Source organism: Colletotrichum lupini, chromosome 8, assembly GCF_023278565.1.
Source record: "Colletotrichum lupini chromosome 8, complete sequence".
NCBI lineage: Eukaryota > Fungi > Ascomycota > Sordariomycetes > Glomerellales > Glomerellaceae > Colletotrichum > Colletotrichum lupini.
Window position 1 is genome coordinate 1978712 of NC_064681.1, and position 16336 is coordinate 1995047.

The 16336-nt window shown below is 53.6% G+C and overlaps 6 protein-coding genes across 6 annotated transcripts; 4 read left to right on the top strand and 2 right to left on the bottom strand.

Annotated features, from left to right (window-relative positions):
- Positions 1 to 12: 12 nt before the first annotated feature.
- Positions 13 to 2007, bottom strand: CLUP02_15074 (SAP domain-containing protein; the record flags this gene model as incomplete). Its single annotated transcript, XM_049293998.1, has 1 exon — positions 13 to 2007. The coding sequence occupies one exon, from the start codon at positions 2005 to 2007 to the stop codon at positions 13 to 15; it is 1995 nt and encodes a 664-aa protein (XP_049151144.1).
- A 994-nt stretch (positions 2008 to 3001) lies between these two features.
- Positions 3002 to 4310, top strand: CLUP02_15075 (uncharacterized protein; the record flags this gene model as incomplete). The annotated part of the gene is made up of 2 exons (XM_049293999.1): positions 3002 to 3482; positions 3547 to 4310. 2 exons carry the CDS (start codon positions 3002 to 3004, stop codon positions 4308 to 4310), a joined length of 1245 nt encoding a protein of 414 aa, XP_049151145.1.
- Positions 4311 to 5410: 1100 nt separating this feature from the next.
- CLUP02_15076 (uncharacterized protein) lies at positions 5411 to 6484 on the top strand (the record flags this gene model as incomplete). Its single annotated transcript, XM_049294000.1, has 3 exons — positions 5411 to 5733; positions 5896 to 6254; positions 6321 to 6484. The coding sequence occupies 3 exons, from the start codon at positions 5411 to 5413 to the stop codon at positions 6482 to 6484; spliced, it is 846 nt and encodes a 281-aa protein (XP_049151146.1).
- Positions 6485 to 8589: 2105 nt separating this feature from the next.
- CLUP02_15077 (GATA zinc finger) lies at positions 8590 to 10493 on the top strand (the record flags this gene model as incomplete). Its single annotated transcript, XM_049294001.1, has 3 exons — positions 8590 to 8960; positions 9020 to 9609; positions 9661 to 10493. 3 exons carry the CDS (start codon positions 8590 to 8592, stop codon positions 10491 to 10493), a joined length of 1794 nt encoding a protein of 597 aa, XP_049151147.1.
- A 1539-nt stretch (positions 10494 to 12032) lies between these two features.
- CLUP02_15078 (COPI associated protein) lies at positions 12033 to 12881 on the bottom strand (the record flags this gene model as incomplete). Its single annotated transcript, XM_049294002.1, has 6 exons — positions 12033 to 12205; positions 12281 to 12349; positions 12401 to 12415; positions 12491 to 12534; positions 12700 to 12771; positions 12862 to 12881. The coding sequence occupies 6 exons, from the start codon at positions 12879 to 12881 to the stop codon at positions 12033 to 12035; spliced, it is 393 nt and encodes a 130-aa protein (XP_049151148.1).
- A 744-nt stretch (positions 12882 to 13625) lies between these two features.
- Positions 13626 to 16263, top strand: CLUP02_15079 (translation elongation factor G; the record flags this gene model as incomplete). The annotated part of the gene is made up of 4 exons (XM_049294003.1): positions 13626 to 13805; positions 13862 to 13922; positions 13999 to 14007; positions 14048 to 16263. 4 exons carry the CDS (start codon positions 13626 to 13628, stop codon positions 16261 to 16263), a joined length of 2466 nt encoding a protein of 821 aa, XP_049151149.1.
- Between the last annotated feature and the right edge of the window lie 73 nt (positions 16264 to 16336).

The window sequence follows — 16336 nt, forward strand, 5'->3', positions numbered from 1 at the left end:
TGATTTGGGCTCCTAGTACCGGCTGCCACGGTCGTCGGAACGGAAACGGCGGCCGCCGTCAGGACGAGAACCACCAAAGTTTCCACGGTCGCCCTGGCGATAGGGGCCGCTCTCATTAATTCCCGGCAGATACCTGTCGCTGACCATGCGGGGGCCGCGACGGCCGTTGCCACCATTGCGTCTACCACCGCGGCCTGGAGGAGGAGGTCCCCTCGGCGGCGGCCCTCCGCCGGCCATTTGTCGACGACGCTCAGCCTCTCTGTGTGGGGGTCGGATGCCGACAAAGTTCTCATGGCCACGGTCAACAAATTTGTCGCCCTCTTCGAAGATGTAGCGGTTGATCTCAGTCTCCGGGCCCATGTCTCTATCAACATCTTTGGTGTAGTAAGAACGCATGTTTCGCAGTCGTCTGCTGACAAGATCATCTGAGACGGCCTGGAAGGATACCGGAGGGTGGGCTCGCGTGGTTTGTACAGGGCCTCCAGGAAAGTTTTCTATCAGTCGTGGAGGTCTGGGACCAGGACCACGCTGGGAGTCTCCTCTGGGGCCTAGGGGAGCTCCTTCAAATCCTCGACCGCCACGAGGACCGAGAGGAATGGCGTTGACGTCCTTAACAGCTGGGCCTGCAGGTGCACCCCTAGTTGGCTCAGCCGGTGTTACGCCATTACCAGAGACCAGGCGAGCGGTGACATATCCATCGTCTTCGATGTCGTAACGCACTGCGAATCGAGCGCTTCTGTTGGATTTTCCTTCAGCCTCCTCCTCATGAATCCAATCCCTCACTTTTTCTGGTGGCACAAAGTCCACCGACAGTGGCTTGCGGTTGCTTTCGTCAGGCCAGGTGACGTCATGCAACGCGTTGCGGACACGCGAAGCCAAAGTCGTAGTTCTGAACACTGCAAATGCATGAGATTTGATGGAATCCAGGTATACGTCCTCGACATCGTCTAAGTTGGGTTCTGCGCCAGAAGGAGTTGATAGCTCAACAAGACGGTCATGAACTGTGGACTCCTTCAGTGGTCTCATCAAGTTCTTGATGTAGAGAGCCCTGGTAGCAGGGTGGATAGCTGGCTGCACCGTTCTTTCGTACTCCATGGCGTCATTGTTGTCTGCTGGCGTAATCTCGCGTTGCTCCTGGTCAGTGACCGGACCGTCCGTGGGGTGCTCTTGACCGTGAACTGAAGCCTGTCGATGGTCAGGATCGGCGGCAGAGACTGCGTCCACCTTTCCGTTAAGCTCATCCTGCATCTCCGTGTCTTCTTCGGCGTTTGCTTCTGTCGTCGGCAGGTCCTGTTCGAAAGTGTGGCTCTCCGCGAGCTCTTCAACGTCTTTCGAAGTGTCCTTTGCCTCCTTCGCAACATCCTCAAGAAGACCGCTACCTCCCTCCAGGCTCTCCTTCAAGACATCCTTCACACCTTCCTTGACTTGGTTTATGATACCAGCAACGCTAGTTGACTCTGAGCTTGGTGCCTCGTCTGCTTTGTCTGCCTCGATACGGTCTTGGTCTGCCTTGATGCGCTTGTGAGTAATCGACTCTGACGATTCGGCAGGGCTCTGGGATCGACGCTTTCGTTTCTGCGCATCTTGCGCTATCTCAGCGGGAGCAGGAGGCGTAGGGTTCGCGGCGGCGATTGATTCCGGAATGGTCGTCTCCGTATTTTGGGTTGAGGGTTCGGCTGCCGATTGCTCGGGCTTGAGTTCGGGGCTTGCCACAGCTGCTTGCGCAGTTGTAGTCTGAGTATCGGCAGCATCTTCGGTGATGGTATCGATGGGGGTAGGTTCGGTAGGCGCCTCCGCAGACTCGGCGGGTTGGGGCTCAGGCTCTGTGGAAGCCTCCTCCTCTTCTTCTTGTGCCTCTTCCTGTGTCTCTCCCTGCACCTCTTCCTCTACTGCCTCGTCGCTAGTGGTCAGTCGCTCGACGAGCTCCTGTTTGAGACCGGCGGTGGCGAGTCCTCGGCGTTTCAACTCCGCCTTGAGTTGAACGACGGTTTGCTTGCTCCAATTCATGATGAATAACTGCTGGTTTGGCGCAAAAGCTAGCGCATAGCTAGACTGCTTGTAGAAATGTTTTTATAGCAGGCGCGTGTTCTGGAGGAAGCGCACAGCGTTGGTAAGATGATTTTCGTATGATGGAATAATGCGATGTTGGCCTATTCGGGTTGTAGTTGCAGGACGTGAATGAGCCTAGGTGAAGGCACTTGAGTGCTCTGAGGCGCGTCGTCGCGACCTGAAAAATTGCCCCGTCATGCAAACCAGAGCTTCTCCACTGTAAGCAGGCACGCTAATAAAGCAGGGAAGTCACTAGTGCAGGGGTTCCTTCCCACCTTTAGTGATCGATCTCGTCTGGGTAAGATGTCATTTCTGCCAGCAGACCCACAAGTTTTCGCTAGGCCGGTTATCTGCCGGGAGATCAGTCACGTGGTCTGCACCCAAAAAATATTGGACGACACAAGAGTAAAGAAGGAGCACGGGCCTTTACACTTACACCTTGTCAGGCAAGTGCTGCCTGCCGTGCCTTACCTTACCTTGAGAGCGCCTGCAGCAAGCGCGGCTTTTGTCTCAATTGCCATTGTCTCACCGCGTCGCCATCGACTTTAAACAGAGGACATCAACGGCTTTTTTGTTTGGACGCCGCATCCGTCGTAAACAATACAATAGTTAGGACCTTGCTGCTTTCCTCGAAACTCACGGTCAATGCGACTTGAGGGGCGGCAATCTCCTTGCTTCCTGCGTATTCGCCGAGTCACTGCAAGTAGGTAGTCAAAATAGAAGTCACCAGATGAGGACGCAATGAGAATTGACTTGACAAAGAGATGTATATTTGTAGCCGCTATTCTCACACAGCACCTTCGTGAGATGACAAAAAGTGCGCAACTCTCGCAGCGCCACCATTTGTTGAACTTTATCCAACTTCGACTCCCACCGCAAAATTGGCAAAGTGTCATTTGAATCGCACTTCTAAGGATCGCGCGCAACCAATATCATTACATTCTTCTTTGACATGGACCGACAATCATCGGAATCTGTGGGGAGTGCCTCACCGGCGCTCACGCCGCAAATCAGTAGACCACTCGCTCGCAGTCGTCTTAGCGCCACACCGCTCACCGAAACTCCACCGACGAGCACGAGTGCTGGCAGAGACGGCACACCGGGATCAGACAAAATCTTGTCCGGTCGTGTCAAAAAGACACCGCGCAAAGTTTCTAAGAGAAAAGAAGATGTCTTGAGCGAAAAGGAAAAGGACGAGGAGAGGCGGCAGCTGGACGAGATGGACGAGGAAAGGAAACTATTCCCGGGCAGCGACGACTGGACAGACGAAGAGAACAGACTCTTCCAAATTCTGTACATGAGGCAGTACAGTCCTCTACTACCATCGCATTGGGATATGGACTTTCGAGGGATCCCCATCCCGGATGTTCTCTTCGCAAGCTCTGATGCCCACCCGCCCGTCATCAACTCGAGAAGTGGAAATGACTTCAAGGGTGAGGATCCAAAATCGAGAGAACTTAGAAAAGGTTGACGGCTAATAGTCTGAAGCTACGAGAGCACTCGCTCGGCTCATTGAGCTGACGGCGCATGTGCGAGCCTTGTGCCAGACACGCCAAAGACACAGAGCACGCGCCCACATTGAGAAGGAACTCCACGAATATGCGAAATGGGCTGAACAAGACGGGGGATACAACAGTCTCGAGTATCTGCCGAACCTCATCATTGACATGGTGGACACGAAAGCGTCGCCTCAAGCTATTGAGGAGCACATGCAGTTACGTCTCAAGGCGGCTGCTGCTACCCATCGCGCTCATTGGAGGAATGGTCTAGCGAATCCTGACTATCGCGAAGACGAGGATGCAGATGCCGAAATCGAGGACAATAGAGTTGTTCTTGTGCCCGACAAGTATCAGACGCCGTCGCCAAAGAAACCTCGCACATTGCGCCGCTCGACATCTCCTAGCAACGGAACCAAACACGACGATAACCAGAAGGACAAGATACCGGGCTGGAACCTCTCCAGTCCGGCAAGTCAGTCTCCGCATGGGCAGGAAGAACAGTACACCCGCCGGCCGCCCGTGATATATGGACTTTTCATCGTCAACACATCCGTCATGGTACTTACCATTGACTCCGCCAAAGAAGGAGACGAGGCCTATGTCAGTTACCAGGTCGAGGTTGGTCTCAGCAAAAACTACCAGGCAGTTTGGAATGCCATTACCATTGCCATTGTGGTATGCCTTGCGAGAGACGCAATGATGGAAATGAAGGTTGACTTCAACACTTCACTCAACGACGGGGACAGCGACCCCGACGCTTGATACGATGGAACGAAGGAACGAGGCTAGCATGCGGTTGCCAGCCGGCCTCGGGCTTTTTCTTTGTGACTCGTACGACGGGGACTTCTTTGAATGCGTATACCCCTTTCATGATTACGGGCGGACTAGATGCAGATACCCATTTACCTAGTTGATAATGACACAAACTTTGCCAAGCTATCACGCTACCTTAGTACTTGAGACCCTCTCGAAGCACAATGAGTCACCTGACGCGCGCTTTACCATTGTTTCTATTTTCAAGTAGATATTCCGCGGGCTTGGCCAAGGAGATAGCAGGCATGATATGATGAATGAAAGGCCCGAGATGACATTTTAGAACTAGGCGATTGGCTAATAATTGTCGGGAGATGGATGCGAGCCTCGGCAAGCTACTCGCCATCTTTTCTGGGCACTGTGGAGGAGAAAAAAAGTGCCCCAACCCACGAGATTTTCAACAAGCCTTGATTTTTTTTTTATCACCGAACAAGACCGCGTATCTCACCTCGGATCCGGCATTTTGACTTCACCTTAGTTGCTGATGCCCGCTTCGAACGTCTCACCAGTTACACGAAACCTCCGCAAATAGACAATTTGACAAACGACAGAAAATAAAACCGCAGCAAGCTCGGCGTTAAATTGCATCTCGGAGCCGTGAGACGTTGAGGAGGTTCGGTCACCGAGGGCGGAGGGGTCGTCGATTGGGGAAACGCATCCATGGGATCTCGGACCTTGGAAGGAGGTGGAAGCTCAAGCCACCACATGGCACACAACATCAAATCACACTGCCGTTGCGGGTTGCATTGTTATCATTGATCATCCGGTCTGATCAATGGCCCTTGCTCCTATCACCGAGGGGAGGTCCCTGCCAGACCTCGGGATTACGTATCTTCTCTCGCAGGAAGGAAAGGAAGAAAAAACAAAAAGGCGTTTTTCGGGGGGTGGAAATTGGGGGAACTGGCATGACCCCCGATTGCCTCATTCGTCACCGCCTTTAAAGGACCCTGTCAGCTTATTCATGTCGATTATCACTGGACGGGAAGGAAGAAGGCTCGCCAGTTACTCGGACCCGGACTCCGGTTCTTGGTCCACCCGCTGCAAGTTTGATGGACCATGGTTCTTGCCTTCTGGGACTTTCTGGAGCCAGGTACGTCTTCTTTTTTGTCATCTTTTTTCTTTCCGTCTACTTCTTTCGGTACCGAGGCGCTAATGGAGGAAAAAGTCCTACAGCCGACTTTACGAGAGAAGGAAGGGGCACGTGTGACTATTACACCGTGTGGTGGAATGACAGGTCAAGAGCCCAAGTTGAACGAAATCCTCGGGATCTTCGATTTGCCCTTTGTCACAATCGGGGCAACTGGAATCTCGCATCTTCCTCTGCCTGCTTCGGTGTCTCAACTTTTGCCTGCGCTAGCCGTGGCGGAAAGGTGTAAGTCGCATCCCCGGGAGACCTTGCTTCGACAAGACTTGCCAGGGCTTACAGCATCTCACCTGTATTCATACGTCCGCTCAGTGTCGGAGAGCCGACGTCGTCGGGTGTGTTGCATTGCATCTTTGGGGGGCGGATGGCTTACACTACCTACTCGGACAGCCCTGTTTCGATTCCAGAGCACTGGGGGACACATGCCTTACTGCGCACCCGCGGACACAAGAACACATGGGCGAAGTGTCTTCTGGCAATTGGAACCGGAGACCGAGCTGGCGGGCAGGAGATGGCCCCTGGGGCCCTGGGCTGCTGGGGTCGTCGCCTTGGGTTAGGTTGGCCCCCCATTAGAGGTGCTGCATCTCGCTTCGGCCGGCGGAAGAGTGCCGGTGATGTGAGAGATGATGCAGCTGTAGGATGCTGGGACCTGGGTCGACACACCCTCACGAGGTCTCTAGGCACATCTATTTGTACGCCGCACAATGGTGCCTTTTCAGCTGCCATACCGCCTATTCGAATAGGAATAGGTAAGGGAGGGAGGATGATAGATATCCTTTCTTCTTACACGAGCAAAGCTGACGCCTCATACATAGTAGAGCGATGTCAGCACACTGCAGTATCAGTCGGTGAAGCATGTCCTGAAATACGACAGGAAGATGACCTGATGGGACTACCTGACTGGTGCTACGTTCACAAACACGCGCGTGTCAGTCGAAGCCAATGCTGCGCTAGGCAGGGCCGTCACACTCGGCTTTAAGGTTACCGCAACAAATTCTTCGTCAATTCCGTTCTGGTCGCGGGGTGGACAGTGAAGGGCCCCCCCCCTCCAAGGGTTTGGCGCAGCATTGACATGGAGACGGCGTATGTTCGCCAGACGTGCCGATTGATCCATTCCAGAGTCAAGCAAATCAGAGGAGGTGTCCACCGTCTACTAGATGGAGTCGCAGCGAACCGGCGTCTTCCCCCTAGTACCCAGTTGCTAGCATCTAGTAGCCAGCACGAGCAGGGAAGTCTGGGCGACGCCAGCCCGGGAAAGGCTAATTACGCCGTATTGTTCGGGACTAGACCTGGAGTCTGGGTACTTATCGTCTCATACGGCCCCTGCCTGTCGCTATCGTGATCCAAATGTTTGGTGACTGGTTTGGGGGGATCTTGGTTGTGGTGTCTTGGCCACGATCTGCTTTCGTCAAAGGATTTGAAAGAGAGAGTGAGATATGGCCAGATGTCGGAACAAGATTCATGGATAAAGAGGCACTCAACCTCCTGGAGCCCGGCAAGATGACGAAACAGCCGAAGCACTATTTTCCTGACATACGCGGAAACCGTAAAAAGTTGATAAGTGCACAGATTGGGTCCTATCCTTGGATCACGGAAGGAAAGAAGTGAAAAAAATAAATGAAAAAAAAAAAAGTCTCTTGGACCCAAGTGCCATCAATGCCGCGATGTTGGACGCAGCTAGGTGGATTTTTGGACCGGCGGGTGGATTAGAAGACATTGAAGCCCCCTGTCACCCTTGTCGTTGTGCCTTAGCGACATTCCTCATCATGGCCAATCAACGACCACCTGTTGTAATCCGTGACCTCTCAGCTCAGATCACCCACGGTGACCCAGCACCTAGGCTCCGAGTTTCCCCCATTTGTCGTCCGTCACTCGTCATTGGGAAGCGAGAGAGGAGAGAGCCCAGACGTGGACGCAGCAGTTTAGTCGCAGGCAGGAGCCGTAGCGTGGGCTGTCCAGTCTGTTCTCGTGATTTTCTGCCACCACCTCACGCACTTCCAGCGCCGCGGTTCCTCCTCGTCCCTCACATCATCGCCGCCCTACGCAAGTACTGGCACACACCTCACATACAAGTGGCTTCGACTACTCTCACACTAGACCAACACCCGCCCCTGTCCAAGATCAACATACGTTCACTACGTTTCCAGCCTGGCTTCCACCGTTCCAGAATTCTGGCCTGCTTCAAGACTTCACAAGCAACCTCCCACCCCCCTTTCCCACCTGACTGTTCCCCCCCAAGAGCCCACCAAACACCTGCCGATACCTCTCAGGCTCTCTCACCGCCCGGTGAACCCTCTAGAGGAACTCGCTTCCCTTCACGTCGACGAGGGGCTCTTACATGTCTGCCAACGCCAGCAACGCCGGTTGTTTTCTCCTCAGCATGCACTCGAAATCACCATCATTACCCTCTTAGGCTCCCGTGCGCTCTCTCTCAACTCTTCTGCAACACTCTCACACCCCCCTCTTCCTGGTAGAGCAGAAGAAACCGAATCCGGGGCTGTAGAAGAAACCGACCCCTGGCGTACAGTAGGCCCCTCAGCCTCTCACACCACACTGTGTACCCCGTAAAGAGGCATCAGCACCTAGAGACCTTTCTGTTGCCCTTGATCAACGGTGGCGACCCTCTGGTGCTTGTTTCCTTCCCCCGGCCTCCGATTCCGCCTTCTTGCTCCGTCATCCGGTCTTCCACAGCCACTTCCTGACGTTGTCGTCTACTCGAGGACGGGCCAATTCCATTCCCTGACCCTCTCCTCCTCCGGGCTGCCGACCGTCGAACCACCTTTTGCACCGTGGTGGGGTTGTCTAAGTTTGACTCGGGCCCTACTTCTCTCCTACCTACTTCTTTATACGCCATCCTACGACCGTCTCGCCGCTAGTTATCTCCCTCCTCCGAAGCCGTTTCCTTTCTCCGGGCCAAGCATTATACCTGCCTAGCGAAGTCATCAAATCTCGATACCCCCTTTCCTACTCGTCAAGGTCCTCTTACACTTCGCCTCGACTAGTACGGTACACACGTCTTCTGCTGCTTTCAACACCACCTACGGCTAGTACATCCCACCTCGACCGAAACCACGCTCTCCACGAATGGCTATGGCCGATGGCATGTCGTCGGCGGCACAGGGGACGGCGAAACAGCCGCCCTCGACCATCCGAACCGCTCTCCCATCACGACGCATGTCCCCCAAGGCCCGCGAAGGAGGGCAGTACGCTGCCATGGAGCAGGCGAGAGGCCACAGTCCAGTAGGCCGAGGCGAGAGCCTTGAGGGACCGGCGACCTTGCGGCCAAATTCCCGACGTAGTCCGTCGAGCGACGCCATGTCGAGGTCACAGGCCAGGAGTCCGGTCTCAGTATCCAGTGATGGCTCCCCGAAGGACGTGAGATCAGAACCAAGACCTAGCCCGGCACCGTCAACGGCGACAACGTCTTCTTCAGGTCAGACGGGTCAAGTCTGCAGGTAAGAGGGCGACGGGCTTCTTTCCAACCCCCTGTGGACCGCTTGCTGACCAGCTACAGTAATTGTGGTACAACACGCACACCATTATGGAGGAGATCTCCTCAAGGAACGACGATATGCAACGCTTGCGGCCTGTATCAGAAGGCGAGAAACGCATCACGCCCAACTAACCTCAAGAAACCCCCGCATCTTGTTGCAGCGGCACCCAGGACGGCTCCCCCAAAGATTGCGCCAGCACCAGGTCCAGGCCCAAAATATCTCAGTGCTCCCGCTCCCACGTATGTGACGGAGGAACAGGCGCCATCAGGCACCTGTCCAGGGGGTGGAAAGTGCAACGGTACCGGTGGTGCGGAAGGCTGCAGTGGTTGTCCTGCGTACAACAACCGAGTATCGAAATCCGCCCATCTGAACGTTCAGGGGCAAGGTGGTTGCGGTGGTGGTGGTGGCGGCGGCGGTTCGTCTAGCCAATCTCAGGGTGAACCCATGGCCGTCGACGACCCCGTCGCTCCTGTCGATATCGCCGCTCTGCAAATACAGCAAGCACAGAACCCAAATCATACCGTTGTGATCGCCTGCCAAAATTGCGGCACTACCATCACCCCGCTATGGAGACGAGACGAAAGTGGCCACACGATCTGCAATGCTTGCGGTACGTGCCGTCTTTTTTCTGGGGAAATCTTTAACATGCTGACATGAACAGGTCTTTACTACAAACTTCACGGAGTTCACCGGCCTGTGACTATGAAGAAGTCGATCATCAAGAGACGGAAACGAGTGATACCATCTTCGTTTGGCGGCGAGTGGACGGAAGAGATGCTTGAGGGTTCAGAGACGCAGAGCGTAGCACCAGAGGGAAGTCCGGAAAGGGGCACGATGAACGAGGACGGATCCATCAATTTGGGCTTTCGACGTCGGGAAGAGAATCCTGCCACCATGCTTCCAGATCCACTTATGCGTTCGAATCGACAAGGCTCGCCGCTGCCTTCGCATGACTTGGCTGCGTATCAATCTTCGGGTTCCCGAACTTCGAACCCCTATCCGGGATCGTTGAACGACGATAACCGCCTTGCTCCGATCACATCGCTCGCCGCCATGGGGGAACGCCAACTCTCTCTGTCACCTGGTTCTTTCTTGTCTCCATCGAGGAAACGATCACTTTCTGCGGAAGGAAATCCGTCTAGCGATGGCGGACCAGACACGTCCAAGCGATTATCGTCCATCAAGTCAATCCTCAACCCGACAACGGCAGATGACAGCCCGGCCTACCACTCGGGTAGCGATGACGCCGCGGAACATTACGCCCGATCTGCTATGTCGCCGGCCGCCTCCGCACCGAGTCCAGGTTCCTACTCGAATGCTCACATGACGCCTCTTCCATCACCTGGACCGAGCAGTCAGACGAGCAATCCGGGATTCAGGCCAGAAAACGAAAGAGTCAAGGCAGAGAAGAGGGCAGCATTGATCCGGGAAGCTGAACGGATGAGGGAGATGTTGGCCGCGAAGGAGAAGGAGCTAGCGGACATGGGAAACTAATGAAAGTTCCATCACGATACAAACGAACCACGGGATCATCGGACAACTGATTTTATTGGGACAATATGGGCACACACACACATCATGGCTTGGAGTTCCTTTTTGTGCGAAGCGGTCGGCTGGGGCCGTCTATTCCATCACCAAACAGGTTGAAGCTATCCTTCTTCCATTTACGGTTTCACCAGGGGCGAACGAGAAAAACAAAAACGGACGGGGTCTGGCCTTACACAAAATGGGAGAGGATGATTGTTTTTGGGACGCATTTTGGCGGCCACTCAACAAAAAATGGCATCTTTCTTTACAGGGTGTTTTTCTCCGACTCACGAAGAGGGCGTTTTCTTCTGTTTACAACAAACCGAATGGAATTACAAAATGGAATTTGCGCGCGGAAAGGGAGGGAGATGGGAGGTTTCCCCAAGGGCGGACCAGGAGTTTTTCCTTTCCGTTGTCGTTCAGGGTGGATGGGATTTCGAACGGTGTTTACTGACAGAGTACCCGACCATTTGTAAAGTGGTTATCGGGCGAGTGGAATCGGAGAGGTGAGAGGCATTCGGGAAGAACCAAGCAAGACATTTTCGTGTTCTATGGACGGTATGAAGTGGGTCAAAAACTGGCATGGCACAAGGCGTCTTTGGATGCTGTAGGGTGGTGTATGTAGTAGCCCTTCTTTCCCAATCGGAAGTCTGCGCGTCGAAATATCAAAAGCTGAAGCAATGTACTTTGCTCGCATGGTTTAGTTATCTACCTAAAGCACAATGGGATTGTCCCCCCTTTTCACCAGAAGTCTACCTTTCGGTCACCGTGAACTGTAAGTGACCAACGTTTCGCTCAAACCTTGAACCACCGACAAGGCAATGGTGTGGCACCCGCAGTTACATCACAGAGGCTGGAATCGTCTCGGACATCATGCAAATATGAGGTAGTATGAGCAAGGCTTCTGGAGGGCAAAAATCAGGTCTGTTACGACTAGCCATTGCGGATCCCAAACAATACCCTACTTTTCCAGGCCTCCCTTTCTCCTTTACACCATCTAAGTAAAAAGTCATACAAAGTGCCACTAGACCTGGCACAGTCTTCCGTCGTACAAGTCGAAATGCAATGAAGCATATGCTCTTTCCCTACACAACACACACACAACCTTCGTGCCTTACAGTGGTGAATACACACAATATACAGCCTGCTCGGTGGGGCCAAACATCATAAGGGAGCTTCGCGTCGAAATTTCCCACGCTGTCGTTCCTATCTGGTCGCTTCTCTTCTCGTTCTTTTTGTTCCCCATTGTCATGGATGAAGCTGAGGAATTGGTTGTCGTGATCGTTTTACGCGATGTCGAGTTCCCCGTCTCTTTTCAGTATCTTAAGTTTCGGAAGAAAAAAAGCCTCAGCAAATCCGGTTCATTGTCTTGTTTCGCGAATTGTAAAATGGGGGAGAAGAATCCGTGCCTTTACCTCTCTTCCAACGGTTTCAATGTTGGTAGAGTGCAAGAGGCATCCGAGATGAAATTTGGTTTCTTTGTGTGGTTGAAAAGGGGCTGCTAGCTTACACCTGCTCTGCACCCCAGCCGCCGTCGGCCTCGCGCATGTTGGCTGGCGGCTCGATCTGGGGAACAAACTCGAGGACGACGTAGGCGACGCCAATAAGGCCGACAATAGAGCCGGCAATGATCTTGAAGACACCGTCGGAGAGAAGGATGGAGCCGATGAAAATGTAGACTGCGAGGAAGGAGCCGCATTAGAACCAGTGTGCATCGACTACGAGAATATTCGGAGGGGGGCTTTGAAACTTACAGACACCGCGGCCAACGAAAGAGAAGAGGAATGAAGCGTAACGGGAGACTTGGGGAGGGATTTGGAACTCTGGTACTTTGTTAGAGGAGCTTCAGAGATTGAGGATTCATTATCAAATACCGAGCAGAGCAGTGCCTAATCAAATCGCATTAGCCATGTCACTACCAAGAATGCATCCTATGCAAGCTTCAGGAGGGGGTGAATGCTTACAGAGACCGAAGATGATCACGTAGGCGCCAACAATGATACCCTGGCTACACAGGCAGAGTTGTCAGTATAGAGTCATCAAATCGCTATGCCACCACATGTCTCCTTCGTCACGATGAAGGGGTTTGGCTGTCGCACGAGGAATCCGTGCGCGCGCGCAAGTAGAGGTTGTAGACACGGGAGGTCCGTCGGGGGGTTCGGATAAGACGTACAAGTTGAAGTTGAAGAATTGGGCAATGCCGCCCAGGACCATAATGGTCGCGGTGGCCAAGTTGACGATGCGGCTGATGCGAGTGACGCCTGATTAGCTTTTTGCGCATGCGCAGGATAGCTATTGGGTAGCTACCGCATCGCAAAGACTAGGGACCACATACAAGGCGTCGGAAAGCTCCATTTTGGCGAGTTGTAGATTGCGTTACTGTTGAGGATGCACGGAGATTCGATAGCGGAGCGCAAGCGAGGTGGATGAGAGAAGAAGAAGAAGAAGGGAAGCTGGCGTGGATGAATTGGCCAGGCAGCTAGATATCGCGGGTTTGGAAGAAGGATGTGTTGTGATGTGGGTGTGGGTGTGAAGAAGAAGCAAGGTGGGTGCAAGGTGTGACGTCCGGACAAGAGGCTGACGAGTCAAGTTCCGTAACTCTTTGGCTCCTGAAGCTCCTAGCAGATAGAAGGAGTGTGCTGGTGGATACTTGATGGAGCAAGTATATCTACCAGGCACTGGTACACGTAGCAGGCGCAAATCATAGGTACCATGAAGTCGCAGCGGTTGAGCACCAGCCACACAACCCCCCAGCCTCTTTTCTGAGGGAGGTCACTGACTTGACACTGACATCCGCTCTGGCAGGAACGAGCCAAAGCTCTGTTGACCGCCTTCCTGCTTCGGACTACATGGGTGTATGGACATCTGCTGCGCGGATTGGTTGATTGCCGACTGATCAAAGTGAAAGTGCAGTCGATTAGAGAGCTCTCATGCCATCCTGTTGTGAACAGCTTCATCCATGATCTAACTTAACGACATTTGCGACGTCATTTCGCTGTTCGCACTCATCTCATGGCACTCTAAAATGTGATTGGAGTTCATCGCCACCTTTCACATTCGTATTTTGTACTACGAAAACCCATATTTGATGGTCTAGTCATGCTGGTCTTTCGAGCTTCAGTGCCTAGGCAAAGCCATGTCGGCCGGTTACCAGCGCGGTCTTGTTTCGCTGGGATTGTGAGCTTCCGAAGGTCAATGCACACACCTCCGGTGCAATCGAAGCATCGGTCTCCTATCAAGGATATCAGAAATATTGGAATTATTGCCCATGTCGATGCTGTGCGTATTCAGTCGCCTTTTGAGCTTGAGTGATAGAATGGCTGATTTATTCTCAGGGCAAAACCACAACGACTGAGCGCATGTTGTATTATAGCGGCGTGACTCGCCGAGTTGGAGGTATGTAGGAGTCATTTTACCTTGCAATCGTTTTCATATCAACATTTTGTCTCGCGGAGTTGGATGAGAGCTGTAGCCGCGGCAAGTATGTACCAAGACCCTCTTGGCTGACCACGACACTGTAGACGTCGATGCAGGAAACACAGTGACTGACTTCCTCGACCTGGAGCGGGAACGAGGTATCACAATTCAGTCAGCAGCCATCACTTTTAACTGGCCCCTTCACGAGGAATGCGCCCCAGGCACAACCCCCAAAACGATCAATCTTATCGACACACCGGGTCATCAAGACTTCAGATTTGAGGTCGACAGGTGTCTGCCTGTTCTTGACGGTGCTGTATGTATCATCGACTCAGTGAAAGGCGTAGAAGCTCATACGGAGAGAGTGTGGGCTTCAGCACACGATCACAAGATCCCTCGCATTGTCTTCGTCAATAAGCTCGACCGAGACGGTGCTTCATTTCGAAAATCTGTGTTGGAGATTGGGTCACGTCTGAACGGGTGGCCACTTGTATGTCAAATTCCATGGTGGGAAGGAGACCAGTTTGTCGGTGTCATCGACGTCATTGACCGAGTCGGATATCGATGGAAGGCAGAGAAGCAGAAGACGAAGTACGAGTTCGCGGAACTGCAAGAGGTGCTCAAGGGCAACTATCTTCTCGATGAAATTGAGACAGCTCGCGAGCGGCTCATTGAAGGCCTCGCTGAATGTGATGAGTCCATTATGGACCTGTTCGCAGACGATCCAAACAAAATCACAGGCAAGATGTTGAAAGACAGCGTTCGAAGCGCCATCCGCAGTGGCGACGGAAACGTTATTCCCGTTCTAGCAGGTGCCAGCTTCCGGCACATCGGTGTCGAGCCCCTGATGGACGCCATCGTTGACTACCTTCCCAGTCCTGACGAACGACCTGATCTTGAGATCCGTGCCGGCCCGGCAAAGCACAACCTCATTACGCTACTCGGTCAGAACTCGAGCAAGAAGCCAGGTCAGCAGCGTGTAGCGGCAGTCGCCTCCGTCTTCAAGGTCTATAATCACCCCAAAGAGGGAATCTTGAGCTTCGTGCGAGTCTACTTTGGCGAACTTCACAAGAACTCGTCCACCTGGAACACGCATAATCAGCAGGCAGAGCGTCCGTTCGGCTTGTTGCAGATATCCGCGGAGAAGACAGAAGATGTGCAACACCTCGCCACTGGCCAGATTGGCGCCATCAAGGGTCTAAAGAAGGCTCGTACGGGCGACACGCTGCTTGCTACTATCGCTCAGAAGCAGATCCCGGATGCCCTCAAGCATATCCAGATCAGGCCCCCAGAAATTCCTCCGCCAGTGGCTTTCCTCGCGATTGACCCCCACGGGCCCACAGCTTCCAAGGAGCTAGAGATCGCGCTCGAAAATGCGTCACGAGAAGATCCCAGCTTGAGATGGAGCCGTGACGAGAAGACAGAACAATTCATCCTGCAGGGTATGGGCAAACTCCACCTTGATATCGCCGTCTACAACCTCAAGCAGAACCCTAAGGTTCAGGCCGACTTCGGTCCTATCGAGGTCGATTACAAAGAGTGCATCACGTCCTCAATCGGACCGCATCATGTCACCTTTGACAGGGTCGTCGCGAGTAAGTCGGGCAAGGTATCATGTACAGCAACTCTGGAACCTCTGGAAGACCACCACCGCCAAGCCGCACTTGAGCCGACTGTCGAACGCGACGGGAACATGATTCACATCATCATCGATCTCCCCGAAGACGGCAACATAGCCTTTGATCCCGAGGAAGCCCGACAGCAACTCATCAATGGCGCCGTCGCAGCCGTGGCCCGCGGCCCGCGCCGCGGCTCCCCCGTCCAAGGTTGCCACATCACCATCACCGTTGACGCCGCAGCCGCCGAGAGCCCGTCCGGTGGACACTTCGCCGGCGCAGCATCTCGAGCCGTGCGCGAAGCACTCCGCGAGGCGCACATCACAAAGGGTGCCGTGGGCGTCCTCGAGCCCGTCATGCTTCTACACATCAGCTGTCCCGAGGCGGCCGCGGGCTTGGTGCAGCATGACATCAGCTCAGGAGCCGGTGGACACGTACTGGAGGTTAATGATAAGTCCGCCGAGTCGAGTTCGCACATCGACGTCAGCAGTATCTACGCGCCGCCAGATCCGTACGAGATCGTGGCTTCATTGAGGGGGAAAAAGTCGTTGGCCAGGACGGTGGAAATTGTAGCCAAGGTGCCGTTCAAGGAGGTCTTGAACTTTGACGAGCAGCTGAGAGGCAAGACTGGCGGAAGACACTCGATGACGATGGCGTTTGACAGTTTCGATCGTGTTGTTGGCCAACGAGAGAAGGCATTGTAAAGATAGAAAGTGTATATGTACTTTGTAAAGTAGAAAGTTTAAGAGGTTACAGGAACTCAGATACCTTCCCCAT